Source organism: Eutrigla gurnardus (assembly GCF_963514095.1).
Source record: "Eutrigla gurnardus genome assembly, chromosome: 11".
Lineage (NCBI taxonomy): Eukaryota > Metazoa > Chordata > Actinopteri > Perciformes > Triglidae > Eutrigla > Eutrigla gurnardus.
Window position 1 is genome coordinate 27,215,434 of NC_139925.1, and position 20,447 is coordinate 27,235,880.

At 43.7% G+C, this 20,447-nt stretch overlaps 1 protein-coding gene across 1 annotated transcript in view; it reads right to left on the reverse strand.

Annotated features, from left to right (window-relative positions):
• Window positions 1–6,782: 6,782 nt before the first annotated feature.
• LOC311021211 (uncharacterized protein) overlaps window positions 6,783–20,447 on the reverse strand; it is a 40,862-nt gene continuing 27,197 nt past the window's right edge. The window contains exons 3-8 of the mRNA XM_084021659.1: window positions 18,109–18,270; window positions 16,611–16,773; window positions 10,813–10,940; window positions 9,894–10,015; window positions 8,494–8,598; window positions 6,783–7,428 (exon numbers count right to left, since the gene is read on the reverse strand). Of these exons, the coding sequence (XP_083877785.1) occupies window positions 8,502–8,598; window positions 9,894–10,015; window positions 10,813–10,940; window positions 16,611–16,773; window positions 18,109–18,270 (672 nt within the window). The 3' untranslated portion in view covers window positions 6,783–7,428; window positions 8,494–8,501. The remainder of the gene's footprint in view (window positions 7,429–8,493; window positions 8,599–9,893; window positions 10,016–10,812; window positions 10,941–16,610; window positions 16,774–18,108; window positions 18,271–20,447) is intronic.

Here is a 20,447-nt window from a genome sequence, read left to right on the forward strand (position 1 = left end):
TTTCCCCGCGTCCCATTCATTGTCTATGTGAAAAGCCGTACAATGCATTCTGGTAGCATCGCGGCAAATCTCGAGAGACAGCGCGCCGAGTTGGTCGCTCCTCATTTGCACTACTTTATGTTAATCAGAGCCGCCCGGCTCGACTCGCCGCCTCGCCAACGCTCGCGAAACTCTTTTAAACTGAATGTTGTCGATCTAAAATAAAGACAGATTCAGCAACTGCATAGCTTATTTCTCGCTTAAAATGTTTTCAGAAACACATATCGGTGAACTATTTTCGTAAAATAAGATAAAGTTTCCAAACGAGCCGCCATGTTGGGATTTGAAATCCGGGAGCAGACAGGACAGCTGTGAAAGCGTTCCTCCAATCAGGTGCAGCCATGAAGTGGTTGTAGCAGGGAGAGCGCCTGTGAATCATCCTCTAGTTGCAGCACAGTAGCGTGCAATACTGGCAAGCGGCGCGTCCACTCGCGTTTTAAATCGCCCCTGTGGACACATACCATGAAGCGGCGGGGAAAGGCGGTGGCCTATTCTACAGTATTTTATGTAAACGCGATTTGTGAAAAAGTGGTGGGGACAATTCTACTCATTCCAAAAGTGGTATGGACATGTCCCTACCGTCCATACCATAAATTATGCCCATGTACCCACCTATCAGCCATTGGAATATATGGGAGAATCTTTCGATTTAACTTTATTTTGAAAAATACATTTTAATATTGATGCAATATGCATCCCGCAACACAATAATAATACCCATACAGTTGTCTAATGACATGCAGATAAACATCAGATATAATTTACAGAAAAAACAAAAAGTCAACACATCTCAATGTCTGATCGGACACTCGTTACAGGACACAGTGAAGACATTGTTTTGGAGGATGATGACGTGCTCTATTAAGCATCACCACGTATTATGTCCAACTCGGAATGTTGTGTGTTGGAAGCTACAAGTATGTTGTCCTAAACAACAAAGCTGCTACTTATTTGTTGCTAAATCTGCCAAAGAATTATATTTTCTCAGGTTACTCTGCAGAGAACAAGTCATTATCATTATTTTTCTACTGACCAAGAATGTCCAAAATAATTTTAATAGCTGTGTACTGTGAGATCTCTTTGTCTTTCATCATCTAGTTTAATTTTGCGTTAATCAGGGTTGAAAAGTGAAAGTTTAGCAGACGTCCTTAGCCTTGATGTTGTTTTCTATTCGGTGTATATGACAAAACTAAACAGTTATACGTTGTTACATGTGAGGGTTTGCTTATACTAAATATCTACAGGCATTTTATGCATTTTTAATTCAGGCTAAAGGTACCCTTATGAATACTGGTTAAAGGTTGAAAAATATGAAAATATTATACGATATAAATCGGAAAATATCAGTTTTATATTTTTGGTTGAAAACCTTGTTCTCCAGTTTTGGTAGCCATCATACTGTCAAATATATTGAGTTATGTTCTCCATGAAACAGGGTGTCCGCGGAGTCTTAAAAAGTCTTAAATTCATTTTTCTAAATTTAAGGCCTTAAAAAGTCTTAAATTCGTCCAAAATGTCATATGTTTGTCTTAAATAAATAACTCAGAGGTCTTAAATTTGTCGGGGCAGGACTATTTTATTTTTTATTTTTCTCGCGGGACTTTTCGGGAAGGAGATGTAGAGAGGCTACTTTCTTGCTAGCTGCGTATATAAACGGATGTCTGCGCGCTTGCTAGCTAGTCTGCGACAATGGGTAAGTGCAAATTCAACGTCAGTTGGCTGGAAGACGTCCGTTTCCGAGGTTGGCTGGCGTCCGTTGCCAACCCAGAAGAGGCCAGATGCATTCCGTGCAAAACTACTTTCAAGCTCGGCACCATGGGGATTAAGGCTGTCGTCAGCCATATGCAGAGCAAAAAACACAAAACCTCTGCCAGGAGCCACACACAGACCCCAGCCATTTCCACGTTTTGCATCTCTGCCCCGGCGCCACCGCCGCAGACAACGGTCCGCGCTGCTAGCACTGACCTGAGGGTAGCATTTGGTGCGACACCAACACTGAAAGCGGAGGTGTTGTGGATTCTAAAAACAGTGGTCAAGCACCAGTCCTACAACTCGAATGAGGGGATAGGAGATCTCTTCGGTTTGATGTTCCCTGACTCTCAAATCGCGAGCACCTTTACTGTTGGAAAGGACAAAACGGCGTATATAACTCGCTTCGGACTAGCGCCTTTCATCCGAAACGAGCTAATCTGCAGCGTCAACAAGGCTGATTTTGTTTTGATGTTTGATGAGACGTTGAACCACGCCACTAAAAGCAAGCAACTTGACGTGCACGTCCGATATTGGGTCGGAGATCAAGTGCATTCCCGGTACTTGGGCTCGCAATTCATGGGACACGCAACAGCCCGAGATTTACTGCACCACTTCAAAGTAAGTAATATACATTTTTTTCAATGATTAATTGTTAACTTTATATGCATTTGGGCAAATTCATTATGCAGGCCTATTCAGTATAATGGTAGGCCTAAAATAGGGAATGATGGCATGTGTGTGTGTGTGTGTGTGTGTGTGTTAGGGTGACCAGATCCCAATTCACCAGAAGTGGGACAAAGACTATCTTTGCGCGGGACAATGCGGGACAACGTGGGCAGGCCCGGTTTTACGTGAAAATACGCTCTAGGCGACACCTCCGAGGGGGGAGGGGGGGGGGGGGGGGGGGGGGGGGGCAACCCGTTGTTTGTGACTCGCATTTTCTGTCTATTTTTACGTCGAATTCACCTCCGTGTGAAATGGACTTATGCAAACTTCACATAACACTTTACAAGACTGCCCTTGCACTGGTTTCACCCAGGGATATATGGTTTCCCTGTCTTTGTTGTAGCTGCATTTCCGTGCGTTCACACCAAACGTGACATTTGTCGCCCGTTCGCGTTGTCGCCGAAGTTATGTCGCGCCACAAATCATAATCTCGCTGTGCAAGTTTTGTCGAATTTGTCACGCCACAACAAGATAACCACCATTGCCTTGTCGTATTTTGTGGAAGAGGGAGAGACGTCGGAGGACCGACGCAGTCTATTCATAATATTGTAATGACCACGGAAGAGGCAGTGAATGAAGTATTGATTAGACATATTTATTAGATGGAACTACCTAATAAACCGTTGGAACGCACAAGACCGGAAACCATAGCAACGCCGGTAAACAAACCCCGAGAAGCCCAATCCCTATGAGAGCCCCCCGCGCTACGGCCATCCGGAGGCGCACAGAGCTTTTGGCCGTGATATTATACTGTATATACAATTATATTATATACTATTATATATATATATATATATAGAGCTCCGGGAGTCGCAAACGCCAACAATCACTTTCTCCTTCATGCTGCAGTTCACCTCGGACTGCACTGCACTGAGTTGGCCGGTTGAACGCTGATTGGCTGTTACGTTACACATGTCACTCAGTGGCCACGTTGTTGAACGCTGATTGGCTGTCATCACGCGAAATTCGCGTCAAAGTTGAAATATTTCAACTCGAGCGAATTTGTCGCGCCACAAATCCTCGTGAACGCGCTCGCCTGTGCACGTCGAAAGTGTGGCGCCGCGCGACAAATCAAAACTTGTCGCCGGTTTTCTCTCGCGAAAAATTCGCCCGATACGCGTCTCTACGTTCACTTTGTATGGGATCTTGTCGCCCCGTCGCGTTTGGTGTGAACGCATGTACGGGTCGCGCTCTCCTCCATATCTCCTGCTGTTCTGACCTGATTGTTTCTTGTTGGTGCGCGTGCCCTTAACCGGCATCCGCGTCCCAGTTTGATTGACATGATCAAACAGCCCGCCCTTCCCCCTGATGACAGCCCTCACTGCTGTCTCCGCACACAGCTATTTGATAAATGCCAGATTATAAAACACGCATTTCCAAAAAAAATCGAGTCTGACTGTCAATAATACTATACGGTATAATGTGGCTGTATGATGAATATAAAGTGCTTGTAGCTTTGAGTGTTATGTTTGTGTGTTTATACGTGTGTGTGTGTGTGTGTGTGTGTGTGTGTGTGTGTGTGTGTGTGTGTGTGTGTATTTTGTATACTTCTTGGTCGGAAACATGCTGTTAAACTGCACTTGTACTTACAGTTTTTGAACCAGAGAGCACTGAGTATCACTTTATGTTCAATAAACAGACAAAAAGTAAACTTGAATGAGTCTCATTGAGTGACACACATGCTATGCTTGGGTTGTAAAGCGGGATCCCCCCCCACCATCGCGGGTTTTAGGTCTTAAATTTCATTCAAGGTGGTATTAAAAAGGTCTTAAAAAGTCTTAAATTTGACTTGCTGAAACCTGCAGATACCCTGTGAAAACTAGTAAGGTTCAAAACTTTTGAAAGCCCCTAAAATAATGTATTTTAATTGAGGTAAAACGAGGCTCTCCTGTTTCTCTTAGACTCCAAGAAGCTTAAAGGGTAACTGGCTGAAGTGCCTCTAGCCTGGAAATTCGAAACGTGGCTATGAAACAGAGCAGGCGGGGAGGCCGTCATTTCAATAGTCGGCTCATTTTCATTACCATTCTACCATTACAATCACAGCACAGGCCCTTTCTCTGTTGAAGCATTTATTGTTTTGTATTACTCATTTAGGGCTAGCTAGTCAGCTAGCTAGCTAGCTTGCTAATTCCACACTACAGCTCCAGAACATAAACAGCACCACATGAACTGCTGGGTTTGGTTTACATTACTCTTACATGTAGCTGGACATCACTGTTTTTGACATTCATGATGGCTCATGCAAATTGAAAGCACTGATGCTGTTGTTAGGATTATGGTTAGGTTAGTGCTGTAAAGGTCCGTTATAGTGACAAAATGCAGTTTAGCATAAACGTTTTGTTCGTTGCTGACTAAAGCTGCCTCCATATACGTCACCTGGCTCCAGATCAGCCAGAAATCAATAGCAAACTATTTGAATTCTACAATATGTAGAAATCAAATAGTTTGCACTTCAATGTCAAAATTTGCACCTGAATCAATCAACAACAATGGCTGTGTCCGAAATCACTCCCTACTCCCTATATAGTGCACTATATAGGGAGTTCGCCATTTTGTAGGGGTGTCCGAATGTGTAGTGAGCATTACTATTCCCTATATAGTCCACTCAAAGTTTCCCACAATGCATCGTGAAAAGTAGTGTACAGCCGATGGTCACTAGCCGAGCAAATTTTACCATCATGCATTGCGCTGAAAGACAAATCGCAAAGGGACGAGAGGAGAGAGAGCAGGAAAAAGCGGAGGAAATATGAATAATCGTACAATAATAAATGTTAATATTTAATATATGTATTGCAGAGCAGAACAAGACGACACAAACGGCCAAAGTGTGATGTTTTCCTTTATTTACTTAAAAAAAACGCAATATATATTAATTATTTATATGAGACTTTGGGCGAGCGGCGGCCGGCCGGCGCCCGGCGACAGGCGGCAGGGGCCGGCGACAGTTGGCTGTGGCCGGCGGCGGTGGCCGTGGCGGCCGGTGAGAGGCGGCGGCGGGGTCTTCGTCCGTCAAAAACCGTCACTCAAACCAAAGCGCCGTATGACAGCCTGAAAACTATAAAGATGCGGAGATGAGGGACAGATTGTGGCGAGCGATCGCCGAGGAGTTTGGGATCGGGGACGGACTGCAGCCTGTTCAGGTCTGGTGGATCGCGGAGATGTGGGGTGCCGGTAGTGCTGCAACTTGGTCCTGAAGTCTTTTTCGCAACGAATATGTATTAAAAAATAATTATCCTGGTAATTTCTCTGCGTGAGACTTAAGAGCCGTTGGCGGAATCTGACACGTATTAATTATGCGTCAGGACAACGTCATCAACGGCGCCGAAAGAAATCCCCAGAGTAGTGTCCGAAAGTGTTTTTTCATTTTGCCTTTGAGTCCACTATATAGTGCCCTCCATAGAACTGCCCTATATAGGGAGTAGGGAGTAGGGAGTAGGGAATGATTTCGGACACAGCCAATATTAAATAGCCAGATACCTTGAAACCATCCAGATTTTCATCCGACAAAGACAAGTATGACTGCGATGCAGCAACAAGGGACAGGAAGTTGACCACTAAGATTTCAGTAAGCTTGAAATAAACTAGTTTGAATGACATGTCAGACAGAAAAGTGGTCTTGATACCAGCTTTAAGAAGGGGTTAGATGCTCTGAGAAGCACTTGATTTAAAACATACTGAGGCCTGAACAGCATTCATGTGAGCTCAACCAACCTGTTCACTTGAAAATCACCAACTCATCAACAACTCAATTGAATTGTGAAACAAAATATGTTAAGAGGGAAACAGATGTGGTCGTGGATTACCTTTGCCTTTGACGTATCACAAATTAGTTTCAAACAAGTTTGTGGAAGTCCACGTAAGGTGGAGGTCTGGGTGGTGGACGGGCCAAAAAACTCCTGATATATAATCTCAGTAAACATTGTAAACATGAGTTTATGGTCTCAATCTCTAGTTTCAAGTCTTCTTCAATCCAGCATGATGTTTATTTAGTATATTATGGTCCATTTAGAGTCTAACAGACCAGAAAGCAGGGCATGCTTTAGGGGAGGGGCTACCTGCTGATTGACAGGTCGCTACCAATGCAGTTAGCTACTAAGATGACTTTAACACTTAGCTGTAAATTTGACCTTGAATTAAGAAGCTAACTTTGTTAACAGCTTCACTACGTCCACAAGTAGTCTTATTGTGATCTAGATCTAGATGAGTAATTTTAACCCAAACCATGATGTTCTTTACTAAACCTAACTACATAGTTTTGTAGCATGTTTTGTTTTGAATCACGTGCATCATACTTTGCAGTTTAGTTGCTTGAAAACTTTGACTTCTGCATCTCCTCTGGAAAAAGACAGAGTTGGTAATCTGGAGAAATCACAGATCTTAATGTGTCAAACAGAAGTCATTAAACACACCACGTCTGCACTATATTCTCTGGTTGTATCAAGATAGGTCTATACGACCTCCTGTCAATGAAGTTCATGGGCTGGAAATGTAAAAGTGTATTTATCCTGCACTCCACACACACACACACACACACACACACACACATTTGTCTTAACACAAATATTGTAAAAAAGGTAATGTAATATGTTTCACATTAGTTGGATTGTTACATATTTTACAGTATCCTAATAGAAACCTATGCAGGTGTAAATAGTGTATGAATGTTTAATGGCATTAAATTATGTCACAGTGTTTTACACATACAGTAGCCTCCAGCGAAGGTCACCTCGGCGTCACATTAACACTCTCATCCTTCCTTCCATGCAGCAATAGTGTCTTTTCTTTTAATTCTGTCATTTTCCTCCTTCTTTCCCTCCTTTTTCTTCTTCGCAGCTTATTTTCCATTCTTGAACCATCTGTATAAATTCAGGGTGTCGTCCTCTTCCCAATGTGAGACCAACTGGCTGTGATCTGAGGAGGACACAAAGATGGAGGGGAGAGATGAGGGGGGAAATGATAACATAAATGACAACACGTTGTTTAAGTGGAGAGAGACTCAGTTACCAGACGTTCACAGTAATACCAAGTTAAATCCAGTGCAGTCCTCCATATAGAACTCCATGGATCGTGAGTAGGGCAGAGGGATTGAGAGAGTGATTTCGGACATAACCTTTGACCTTTTTCAGTGACTGTGTTAAGTCTCATTGTTGTTGAGATTTTTAGTGGTCTAGAGGTTGTTGTACTGGTCTGTAGCATGGATCAGGTTTAGTTGTATAACTCAAACTGAGGGCCAGATTTACTAACGCATTTGCGCAATCCGTTCGCAACTAGCACGTAAAAACATGGAACGGTATTTAGAAAACAGGGTCACTTGGGTAAAAGCGCAGATTGCCTGCCATATGAGCGGAAAGAGGCAAGTAGCGCTTTCAATATGCACTCATGGGAGGCTCATGGGGAAAGTGGGAGTTCCCCACAAAAAGATGGGAGGATAAGCGTTAACTGCACTTAATTATATAATTCCCAGTATTTACAAAAACTGCCGGTGAGAGCGCACCTCTATTCTGCCTCTTAAAAGCAGGTCTAAACCAGGAAGCACTGTTTGTTTAATTCGAATATTTTTATTTTATTATATTATATGGGTTTAAGTAGAAGGTTTGTGAGCAAATTACACAACAGAAGTGCACCCAAAAATGCAAATCTTGCAGAAAACTCCAAATGTCAGAAATGTTAGCTCAAAATCAAATCACAGGCTGACTTCTTTTGTTCTATGGTGTTCATGAAGGTCTTGGTGTCTTAATGTGGTACTTCGGAGGGATTTCTGATCATTTCCATCGATTCTTGAGTGGTAAAAAAAAAATGATTATGCGCCGCTGTGTAATAAATGTTATCAACCCAAAATCAACCCAAAAATAGTTGGGATGGATGGATACAGAATCATACAATGGATCATTCTTGCATGATTTCTGCTGATTGAATCTGATGCTAAACCTTCAAGTGCATCACTGATGAGGAAAGATAACAAGAAGTCTGCACTACCTGGATGTTTATTGTAGCCAAGGGAAGTCCAGTTTGCTCTGGTGGCCCAAGGCAATCATGGAGTTCCTGTTTCTGCCAGCAGGTTCTAGTGGTTCAAAATCAGGCCTGTAAAGAAGAAGAGACAATTATAAATTATATATAAAGTATTTATGGTGAACACCAGGCACCAGCCTCTGGTTTGGAAAAGTGAAGCCAATTCTAAAGTGCCTTAAACTTGCATTATCTCGACTGGCCATCAAGGGGCGAATTCTCTGGTTGTGAAAAGAACCTTCAAACCTGTAGTCCACAAACCAATGGGTGACATCACCAAGACTACATCCACTTCTTCTATCCAGTTTATGGTGAACACCAATGTGGGAGTACGTATAGCATGTATTGTCTGTTATCCCACATTGTCAGAGGGGCTGCAGTTAGAATTCATGTCTCACCAGGAGGGCAATGTTCTTTCTAATGAATCCTGGACAGCAGCCATATCTCACCAGACCTCAGCTTAAATCCACAGGGCTCTCCCACTCCTCCAGGCATACCTCAGGCCTGACTCTCCAACCCCCATCTTTCCGTCCGTCCGTCTGGGTCTATGCCAAGTCCTGGTCAGGACGCTGAGAGGCTACGGCTGAAGGGCCAGCAGCAGATTCCTACACTGTTCAACCTCTTGAAAAAAGAAAAGCCACAGTGCATCCAGTCAGAAATTTAGCTAATGGCTGCCTGTGTCTCCGTCTGCCAGGAACCTGTCAGGCTCGTCTTCTGGCTCAATAGTCACTGAAGCTGTCACCACTTTTCCACCCAGAAATGCCTTTCTTTCCCTCCATGCTGGCCTTTTCACTGCACTCAAATTACTTGCATTCTTTCTCTTTTTTCTTCAACAAACAAGGGAAACAAGCCCCGCTCACTTTTAGGGGTCTTGCTGGTTCAACCCAAAAGGATGAGATATCACCAAAAAACACTGGAGTTTGGATGTTGTCAGTGAAACATCTAGAAACAAATCTGAGATTGTTCAACGTTTCACACGAGGGGAAAGAGAAAACAGGGCTGAATGAATTATTCTCTTCATATCGTTTACCCCAAAATGATTCCGATATGAGAATCTGTCTGTATTTTGAGGATATATGGTCATTTTTTATTTTATTTTTTCATACAAAAGTCACAATATCCCTTTCAGACAGGACTGGTAAAGAACCCAGCTTTGTGTCTTCCCTCGACACTGTTAAGTATAAAATATCATTGCACGCTTCAGCATTAAGATTCCCCTGCACGGCATGTAAGCGTTCCAGATCAAAGCAGGAAGAAACAGCTCCAGATGAAAATGAAAGTGTGTGGCAAGGGTCATGTTTTCACTTAGTGTTGATTCAGTATAATGGACCACATAGAGCACAAAGCCTGGTGTGTAGTGTACTCCTCACATGTAGAGTTGTGGGCAGGACATCTTCAGTGAGCTGGAGGTCAGTCCCAGCCTACTGTGGTTCCTCATCTTAGTTTTCCTCACCAGGTCTTTGACTCGACCCCACGTGTAGTTTTCACTCAGCTGAACACAAAGACACAAAAAAAACACATTTTAATACACATTTAGCAAGTGAAGATGAGACCAAAGTTACATTATAAAGGCTTGCCGTCGGCTTCACTGGCCTCTAGGTGTGTCCAGATAGGAAGCGAGGAACATTTCCACCTGAGTCAATGGTGCAAATTAGACCACTGCACCGTTTGTGCAGTGAGTGTTGTTTTGTCCCAATCAGCCGATGTATCAAATATCCATTAGCTGTAAGTTAGCTACCAATTGATCAGTGACTGAGTGTTTCTCACAGTCAAGGAGGGACCCTTCAACGGCCAAATTCCAAGCACGCTACGTCATCAAATGCCGCTGAAGGGCCTCCATGTCGACACCAACCAGGTTTCATCCATCACGGATGAAATCACCACTATTGTTGTAAAGTCCCAGATCCACCAGGAAACCAAACACCATCCTGTCTGAGTTCATGACATCATCAAGAGGTGCTGGGTGATATAAACAGATGAAAGGATGCTGAAATAACTCCATAATGATGGTGATCAGTAAAAAGTGTGAAGTCAGTTTGGTCTGTCTACAAGACCACAAGCTTACTACTTTTAAAATGCTCCAAACATTTCATCTTAGGAGTATGGTTGCAATACACTTCGTGCTAAACGTTATTATTTTCTATTAAAAGAGCTTTATGGATCATATAAATATATATTTAATTTAAATGAAAGGCTTTGTGGCTTATGAAGCAGGCTAACTAACTAATCCATCATGAAGAGACACTGCTGAATGGGATGTTTGCAGTGGACCATGAGGACATGACTCACCCTGCGCTGGGGGCTGGACAGTCTTTCGGTACTGTCTCCCAGGAAGCGGACCTCCCCCTCAGTGTAACTCCGTCGGTCCAAGCCTCTCCTCCACAGAGGGACTGGAGTCAGACCTTCACCGCTCACGTCTGAAACACAAACCAGAGGTGTTTACAGAGTGTTGACTTGTGGGTGAAATCAATGTTCACGCTTCGATCAGCATTTCTGTAAGGCGGTTCATTTCTTTCACCACCAGAGAAGGAAGTGACCATATTTGGACCGTGGAGGAGTGACGGGTGGATCTGATGAAGACAAGCGGCAGAGCAGCACCCTTACTGGATCTGGATCCATCTGGATTCTGGTGTGAAGCTGTTAACACAGTTAGCTACTATGTGTTAAAGCCATTTTAGTAGCTAATAGCATTCGTAGCGTGGTAGAGGCAGTGGTAGCAACGCCGGGGTAGTAACCTGTCAATAGCAAGGTCCCGCCCAACCAGGGTTTCCCAATTTGGCTGTGAGCATGTTCACCTATCACAGTCTCCTGCCAGCAGAGTGGCATATATAGAAACTATAATATTAGACAAATATGAAGAAGTTAAACACATAATCACACTAAAAGCAACAGTTTAAAGGTCCCATATTATGAAAAACAGGTTTTCTCTGGTCTCTACACCTATGGTCCTCCCTGCTATGAGCCTGCCAACTCCCAGGAAAACAAGCGACTCCTGTAAGGTCTCTGCAGCCCCCCCACTGGTACAACAGCGCTCCTACAGGCTGTTCAGATTCAGCTCCCTTAGTTACGTAACAAAGGGAGTCATTTGCATAGGGCGAACTCCTCTGATGATAGGAGACATCCGAGAGGGGGCGTTCATCACCGAGGTGAAGTTCGGTGTGTCCTGATAGGCCGACCTCCTCTGATGATAGGAGATATCCGTGAGGGGGCGTTCATCACCGAGGTGAAGTTTGGTGTGTTCTGCGGTGAGACAGCAGTGAGATAGCGGTGCATAGTGGTCCACAATGTCATCGCTCACAGCTAGATACGCAGATTGCCCTGTTGTTGGTTGTACAAATCAACATAAGTGCTTATATTCGGTCCCAGCTACAGAGGAACAGAAGAGACCATGGTGGCGTTTCATTTTTAATGACAATGTGCTGGCTACGGTCCGTGTTAGCTTGTATGTGTGTGCTAACCACTTCACATCGGACTGCTTCAGTAACGAGGGTCAGTACAAAGCTGGCTTTGCCTCGACACTGACCCTCGTAAAAGGATCTGTCCCAACCATACGGGACCCAGCAACTTCACCTGAGCCACATAGGCGAGCCATAGCGATACATCCACTGTAAACATTGGCGCATGCTACCGCTAGCATAAGCGGCATCGTCTCTGTCTCTCTCCAAGTAGGCGATGACAGACAGAGCTCATTAGCATTTTAAGGTGCAGGCACAGAAACAGCCTGTTCTCAGGAGACCTCATTTAAGCAACTTTTAGACAGCTGAAATTCAGGACCACGGATGGGTTTCGGCCAATGCATATCGAATCCAGTGTTGTTGGAACTCCCTCCCCTGACCGCACCGGAGTCTGAAGTGTAGCCTTCCTGCAGTGCTGGAGTCCAACAGAGAGTCAGATGGACGTAGCTACATGATGGACATAAGAAAGAATAAGCCTCGGATCTCCCATAATCCTAGATCCGCCCCTGCATACAAGTAAAGTGATGCAGGGAGATGCAGCATTCAACACCATGCAAGATACAACTAAAAAAACGGATTCATATAAGTGAATATGATATGAATATGTGATGAGGTAATACACTGATTTAGTGTTATTGTGGTTAAATGAATATAATTCATTGTACTGTGTTAATACAGGTGGGTTTGCATGCAGGAGAGTTTGGAACTACGCCACCACCACTGATTCTACTCATAGGATAATATTAATGATATTACTGTCTGATATTTATCAAATTATGCCAATGTTGTGAATAAAGCATACAACTATTGAGTACAGACCTACAAATAGGAAATGAAACTACGTGCTTTAAATTATTTAGCCTGTTTATTTTTACTTGCTCAATTTCTCACTGTCGGGGGTTACAGCTGAAAGAATAAAATATTGTCCTACATAATCATATATAAGAATACATCTAAGCAACAAGTTAATATGATGTAATGGCAGTGATATTATAACTAATGTATTCCATTTCTTGTTACCAGCTGTGCTTCCTGCATTTGTCAGTTAAGATGTGTTTCCTTTAGTCTAGATTATGACTTTACGTTTGGTTAGTTAGGTGAAACATCTGTTTCATTTTGAGAAGGGAGTAACGTCAGTTATGACAAATGGTGGTGGAACTCAGCAAAGGCCTGTTTATTGCCTCTGTTCGTCCCATTCCCCACCTTTCTCATGTATACGTGCCTCCCCTCATCACATGGGCTCAGTTTCTACTGATCAAGGCCCTCCGCTAGGAAAATGGAAAACCCCAAAATAAGTCCACAGCTGGGACTCATGTTGTTGTGTCGGGCTGCATTCCAACATAGACTGGCAGTCCATGAAATAGTCACAACATGTTTAATGTATTTCTGTTGGAAGTATCGGTCATGCCTGCACCATGTTGTTTTTTTGTCAGTCAGGACAACATTTCGCTACAAAGCCAATGGTAGGTTTAGGCAACACAACCTCTTAATTAGGTTCAGCATCAAGAACAGCATTGGGAAGATGAGCAGCATGAGCAACAACAAAAACGTTATATTCCACGTCTCATCACTCAGTTTGGCATTGAGCACCAGTTTGAAAGGCACCGTTTTGACCGGCTCCGCACCATGGTTAGTTATTGAAAGTAAATTCATGTCATTGTGGACAGACAAGACAAGAGCCAGTATTTTGCTATCATGGCATCACACAAATGGCAAATTGACCATTTAAGTGACACTCCCAACCCTGGACTATCACCGCAGCCTCTGCACATTAAAGTCAGTCAACACACATCTGGAATAATTCTGTCAACTTCAGCGAATGCAACAAACCAAAATCCAACAGCAACAGCTTCACCCCGACTTATTAATTCCACAAATCCAATAGAAACACTCTTATAGGAGCAGTGGATTGATTCTCGTGGTATCTAATGATGACTGAATACCTTCCAGTCACGTCTCCCCATCTAAGTGCTTGGTTTGGTGGGTTCTAAATGAAACCATTGAGAATATACACTCACCGGCCACTTTATTAGGTACACCTTGCTAGAACCGGGTTGGACCCCCTTTTGCCTTCAGAAATGCCTTAATCCTTCGTGGCATAGATTCAACAAGGTACTGGAAACATTCCTCAGAGAGTTTGGTCCATATTGACATGATAGCATCACGCAGTTGCTGCAGATTTGTCGGCTGCACATCCATGATGCGAATCTCCCGTTCCACCACATCCCAAAGGTGCTCTATTGGATTGAGATCTGGTGACTGACAAGGCCATTTGAGTACAGTGAACTCATTGTCATGTTCAAGAAACCAGTCTGAGATGATTCGTGCTTTATGACATGGTGCGTTATCCTGCTGGAAGTAGCCATCAGAAGATGGGTACACTGTGGTCATAAGGGGATGGACATGGTCAGCAACAATACTCAGGTAGGCTGTGGCGTTGACACGATGCTCAATTGGTACTAATGGGCCCAAAGTGTGCCAAGAAAATATCCCCCACACCATTACACCACCACTACCAGCCTGAACCGTTGATACAAGGCAGGATGGATCCATGCTTTCATGTTGTTGATGCCAAATTCTGACCCTACCATCCGAATGTCGCAGCAGAAATCGAGACTCATCAGACCACGCAACGTTTTTCCAATCTTCTATCGTCCAATTTTGGTGAGCCTGTGCGAATTGTAGCCTCAGTTTCCTGTTCTTAGCTGACAGGAGTGGCACCCAGTGTGGTCTTCTGCTGCTGTAGCCCATCGGCCTCAAGGTTCGACGTGTTCTGCGTTCAGAGATGCTCTTCTGCATACCTCGGTTGTAACGAGTGGTTATTTGAGTTACTGTTGCCTTTCTATCAGCTCGAACCAGTCTGGCCATTCTCCTCTGACCTCTGGCATCAACAAGGCATTTGCGCCCACAGAACTGCTGCTCACTGGATATTTTTTCTTTTTCGGACCATTCTCTGTAAACCCTAGAGATGGTTGTGCGTGAAAATCCCAGTAGATCAGCAGTTTCTGAAATACTCAGACCAGCCCGTCTGGCACCAACAACCATGCCATGTTCAAAGTCAAATCACCTTTCTTCCCCATTCTGCTGCTCGGTTTGAACTGCAGCAGATCGTCTTGACCATGTCTACATGCCTAAATGCATTGAGTTGCTGCCATGTGATTGGCTGATTAGAAATTTGCGTTAACGAGCAGTTGGACAGGTGTACCTAATAAAGTGGCCGGTGAGTGTAAATGAGTTCTCAGTAGAACAACCTGGGTGAATTGTTGTTAGCACCATTAGAAATGGAAAGGTTCTCGACAAAACCTTTAGAGACGGTGGAACCATTACACCATAGAAATGTTCTCCATAGAATCCCCGGCCATGTTCTTGTTAGCATCCTTAGAAGGTGGAAAAGTTCTTGACAGAACCTTCAGAGATGTTGGAAACATTACACAATAGAAGAGTTCTATGTACAACCCACTGGCTGCATTCTTTTTGGCACCCTTCAAAGCTTCTGGACATAACCTTCATAGCATCAATCAAGGTTGTGAGTGGAACCTTTCACAGGTGATTCTAGGTAGAACCCTTTCTGTTGGGCTCTAGGTTGAAAGGATTCCTGGTGGGACCTTTTTATAGGTTTTTCAATGGAGACAAGCTGGAGAACCCCATATGGTTTTAGTTAGCACCTATCTTGCTAAGAGTATCCAACATTTAACCATGGCCCAGTTTGAGCGATCCAGTCCACTTACTGGACCTAATCTGGGCCCCCTTCGCTCCTGACTCCTCAACCCCGTCAGGAGCAGGATGCCAGGAATTCCTTGTGCATCCCACTCGAGTCATAACTTCATCTTCCTCATGGGACCACCCGGCTGTCAGCCACCGCCACCTCCTCGGGCAACATGAGCCGTTTTAATAACATACCTCCAGTCATAGATCCATGTCAGGAACACGTCAGACAAACACTGATTTAAAACAATAATACATAGTTATGTTTGGTGACAAATCCCTCTGGGGCAGGTTATTAAATCCTGGTCCCACTAGTAATTAAATGCTGAAGGTCAAACATGGCTGGTTTCAGTAACCTGTTGAGAGCTCAGCTGCGGATCATAGACTACTCGGTGTGTCTGTCCAGTAAAGAATGAAGCTTTCACTGTACCACATCAAGAGGCATCTATACTCACTCATCCACACTGCCAACCTTACATTCATCCCTGCAGTTCCTGCTGCTGCCTGTTGGCGTTATTATTTCAACTAGCTTATGATAACATTGGACATAACTTGGACATTGAACTTATTGGACTTAAACAAATTGTCTACCGTCTTGATCGCACCAAGATACATTGCTAGAAACACTCCGCCCCCTAAATCATTGTTTTCCTATGGAACTAGCCATTTTTTTTACGCACATGAAATATCAAATATTTTCAATTTTTCCACGCCCAGCGTCAATGTCACATTTGGCCCAGGCAGCCAATTAAATCGAGGTGGGCTTTACTACTTAACCACTTCCTTTCCATTTTGATGGTGGTAGATGTGGTATGAAAGGTTGATATTAGGGGGTTTTAATGAAATAAAATCATTTTAATTAGGAAGAACTATATGCAGCCAACTGGGGGCACCAGGCACGCAAAGTCAAATATGTCCCAACATTACCTGTGCTGGTTGGTATGAGTGGATGCCGGGCGGCCTCGTGGATGGTGGACAGGTCAGAGACGGTCCCACTGGGAGACAGGAACTCACTTCTGGACTGTGTCTTCTGAGCCTCTTGATAGGTCAGACTGGCTGCACCACAGCTGCACTGCTGCTGGAGGAAGTCCTGTTCAAAAAATCACAAGAATATTGTACATCAGAGGTTTACTGAAATCCTGCTCAGGACCCTGACTACAGTCTGATGTCCTTTTATTCATGTGATCAGGATCATGGTCACATGGTATGAACATAAACAGAACATACAATAATAACAAAACACTATCAAAGTACAAAGTCAAGTAAGGACATTGTTTAAAAAGATAATGATTTACTAATATTCCTTGGGTTTATCAGATATCATAGTGGGCAGTTAAATAAAACCTTCTGTCCATCCTTTTATTTCCTCCAGTGACCTCATTTCCAATATACATAGGGTTTCAATTTGACATAAATATCACATGATGTAATACTTCTGAACAGTGTGTGAGACACTTACTGTCTCAGTCTGAACAGGATTCAAAAGTAGGCAGCCTTAATGTATTAACTCAAATTCTTCATAAACCAGTATTTTAACTAAAATGGTAAATGGCCTCATTTATATAGCGCTTTTCTCCAAAGCGCTTTACAGGAATGACTGACATTCACCCATCCACGCACACATTCACACACCGACGGCGGATTCAACCACGCAGGGCGACAGCCAGCTCGTCAGGAGCATTTAGGGTGAGGTGTCTTGCTCAGGGACACCAGGCACTCAGCTAGGAGGATCGAACTGGCAATCTTGCGGTAGCCAGCCAAACGCTCCTGAGCTTAACCGCCCCTATTAGCTAAACTAATGTATTTTAATTTAATATTATTTTATTCTCAGATAATTGTAACTCGGCCAAAAAGCTGTGACTCAAAATGCAGCTGCTCTGGATTTAACGATTACAAGAAGACAAAATGACATCAGCCCTGTTTCATCCTCTTGCTGCTGGTTTAGCACAATGTTACTGTTTTGTGTTTATTTGCCTGCTTTAATTTGAAACGTTGCTTATATAAAGTCAACTTCTGACTTTTCTAACCAAATAATAATATTAACAAACCAAAAGCAATCTTTCTCCCAGCTCTGAAGTTACCTTTCACCCACTGTGGAGGAAACATTCAACACATCCAAGAGCTCCTCCGCCTACACACACATTTCCCTCCTGATGTCAATACAAAAGAACCTCGTCTCACAAGTATTACAGCAAGACTACATAACATATTTATTCTTTATACTCCACCCCTCTATCTTGTTAAACCTGTGTTTAAGTAGAGTGTTTAAGTAACAAGCTCCAAAAAGACTAAATCCTACATTTCCCATTTAATATCATACAAACAAAGCATTATGTCATAGGCCCTCCCCTTTTTTCGACACCCCTTGTCTTTCAAACTGCCCAACTACAAAATAAGAATAGGTACAGAGCAGTTACACACACACCTCTTTGGTCTTCGCCATCCTGCTGTCGTTGGTCAGGGTGCAGATCTTCCTCTGCAGCCGGAGGTTGGTCTCCTGCAGCTGGCCAATCTTCTCCATGAGCTGGCAGATGTGCTCCAGGTAACCCAGACCTGATCCCAGAGGGCTGGAACTGGCCTGCTGGGCCTGGACAAACACAGGGTGTGCAGGTTAGTCAGGATACCAGGAGTTTATTCTCTGAGACCTAACTTCTGAAATCTGTTAGTTCTGACAGGATGTTAATATTTGGATGACTTTAAACTTTGATTGTATTCATGCCAGACATCAGGATCGATTCACTCTGCACATCACTGTCAGGATGGAAAGGCAGTAACATTGCAGGAACACATATGTTGAGACTTTTCTCAGGGAATATATTGCCCCAGTGCATGCTGGGAGAGTCCCTAAGACACCTATGGCATGTAAATGCCAGGTGTCATCATATGATCAGCCAGTCACATGAATGCTGCTCATGGTTTCAACTCTATTAATTTAGCCTATATTTCCAAATAATTAATCTCAAAGTAACCACATCTCCATAGTTGAAAAGAAGGTGTTCAGTTATGCTAGCTCCATAGAGAAGAATTAATGAACTTATTAATTAATTTGAAACAAATTAGAACCCAGAAAAGAGTTTGTTGTGTTTCTTTGGAATTTTGGAGCAAACTTATCCAAAGATCAACATTCCGAATGTGTCCCAACAAAAGCAGGATGTGAGCTCAGGTCAGGGTCTGAAGCCCCTCTTCCCCACTGCTGGTCGAACAATGGGCGAGCAGTCATAACAGGCTGGAGGACTGACATCACTCATTTCCTCTAACGGACAGGACCTCTGTGGACCACAGACTGGACTATGGACCCGTTCTCCACAACCATGGCCGTAGCCAGCTATGAGGTCACCGAGATCCGGACCTCCGTAATCATTACATTAAACATTTTCATTTTATTTATTTTTAGAAATGTTAGTGAAGTCATATCCAAACAGAGATGTGAGCGAGGATTCAGTGCATGTTTTCGAAAACATGCACACACACACACACACACACACACACACTGAATTTTGCTCATCCAGAAATGCAGTAAATGGGGCAGCCAGTGGCGCAGCCAGCGGCGCAGCAATGTACAGAGGCGGTGGTCCCGGGTTTGACTCCCGGCCCGGGATCAGTTTCCCACATGTCTTTTGCCTCTCTCCCTGTTTCCACACTGTCTGAAAAATAATCAAAGGCTTGAACGGCCCTCTAGCCGAAAAAATAATCTAAAAAAAAAAGAAGAAATGCAGTAAATAAGCTCCATTGAATGAAAACATTCTGGACCTCACTCATGTCTAAACCCTGGCTATGGCCCTGGCCACAACGTATGGAGGAACCCTTTAACTGCCTTCTTTCTTTCACACCTTCATCTCGTCATAATTCAACAGTCTCACAGCCGAATCTAGTGATTGATGTATGGAGACAAACATTTGCCAACGTGTTTCTCAGCATTAAAACAATGTCAATGGAAAGTTCATTAGGATCCTGTTTCATGGTGGATATGGTCCGATCTATACTTTACATAAGACGGGGGGGCACTGCAGAGCGATGTGCTCAGTGATATGGTAGAATCTCCAGAGTCCGCGAATACAGACGTTTATCATCATTATTATTCATTATTATAATTAAGAGGCCCCTGATTGGTCAAGGCCCCTGGGTGAAGCCCAGGAAAGCCCGTGCATTAAGGCACCTCAGCAGACGCGACAAAGTTACAGCTACAGTCTCTGCGCTTCTTGGAAACTACGTAAAGCCATGCAACATGATATGACGTGATGACATACAGGTAACAGGTAACCGTGCCGAGGCCCGGTTGGGCTTGGAGCAGTGTGAGTGCAGGCGGGGGTGGGGTGGGGGGGAGGGGGGCAATCGGGCCATGGCACGGTACGGATCAACTGGCCCTAGTGTGAGTGTGCCCTAAACCGAACATTGGTTTTGTTTCCTGAATCAACATTGGTAAATAAAATAAAAAAAGAGTACAAAAGAAACTAGTGATTGTTGTTAGTTGTCGTGGTGACAACACACAACAGCCCACCAGGAAGAGAACAGATTCTGCTCTGGAGATGGATGTCTGGCTAGTTAGCTAGGTTACCAGTTAGCTAGTCAGCTAGGTGTCTCGTCCTTTGTCCAGAGCATCAGGGAGTGAGGCAGAGGGACTGTTAGACCCAACACTGCTGCTGTTCAGTGTGTAGACTTAACGGATGACAGATTTAACAAGCCAGCTGTCTCTCTGACAATACTAACGTAGTTTAGATGTGGATGAAGTATTACATTGTTAAATGTGACTCATTTATTCCGTCT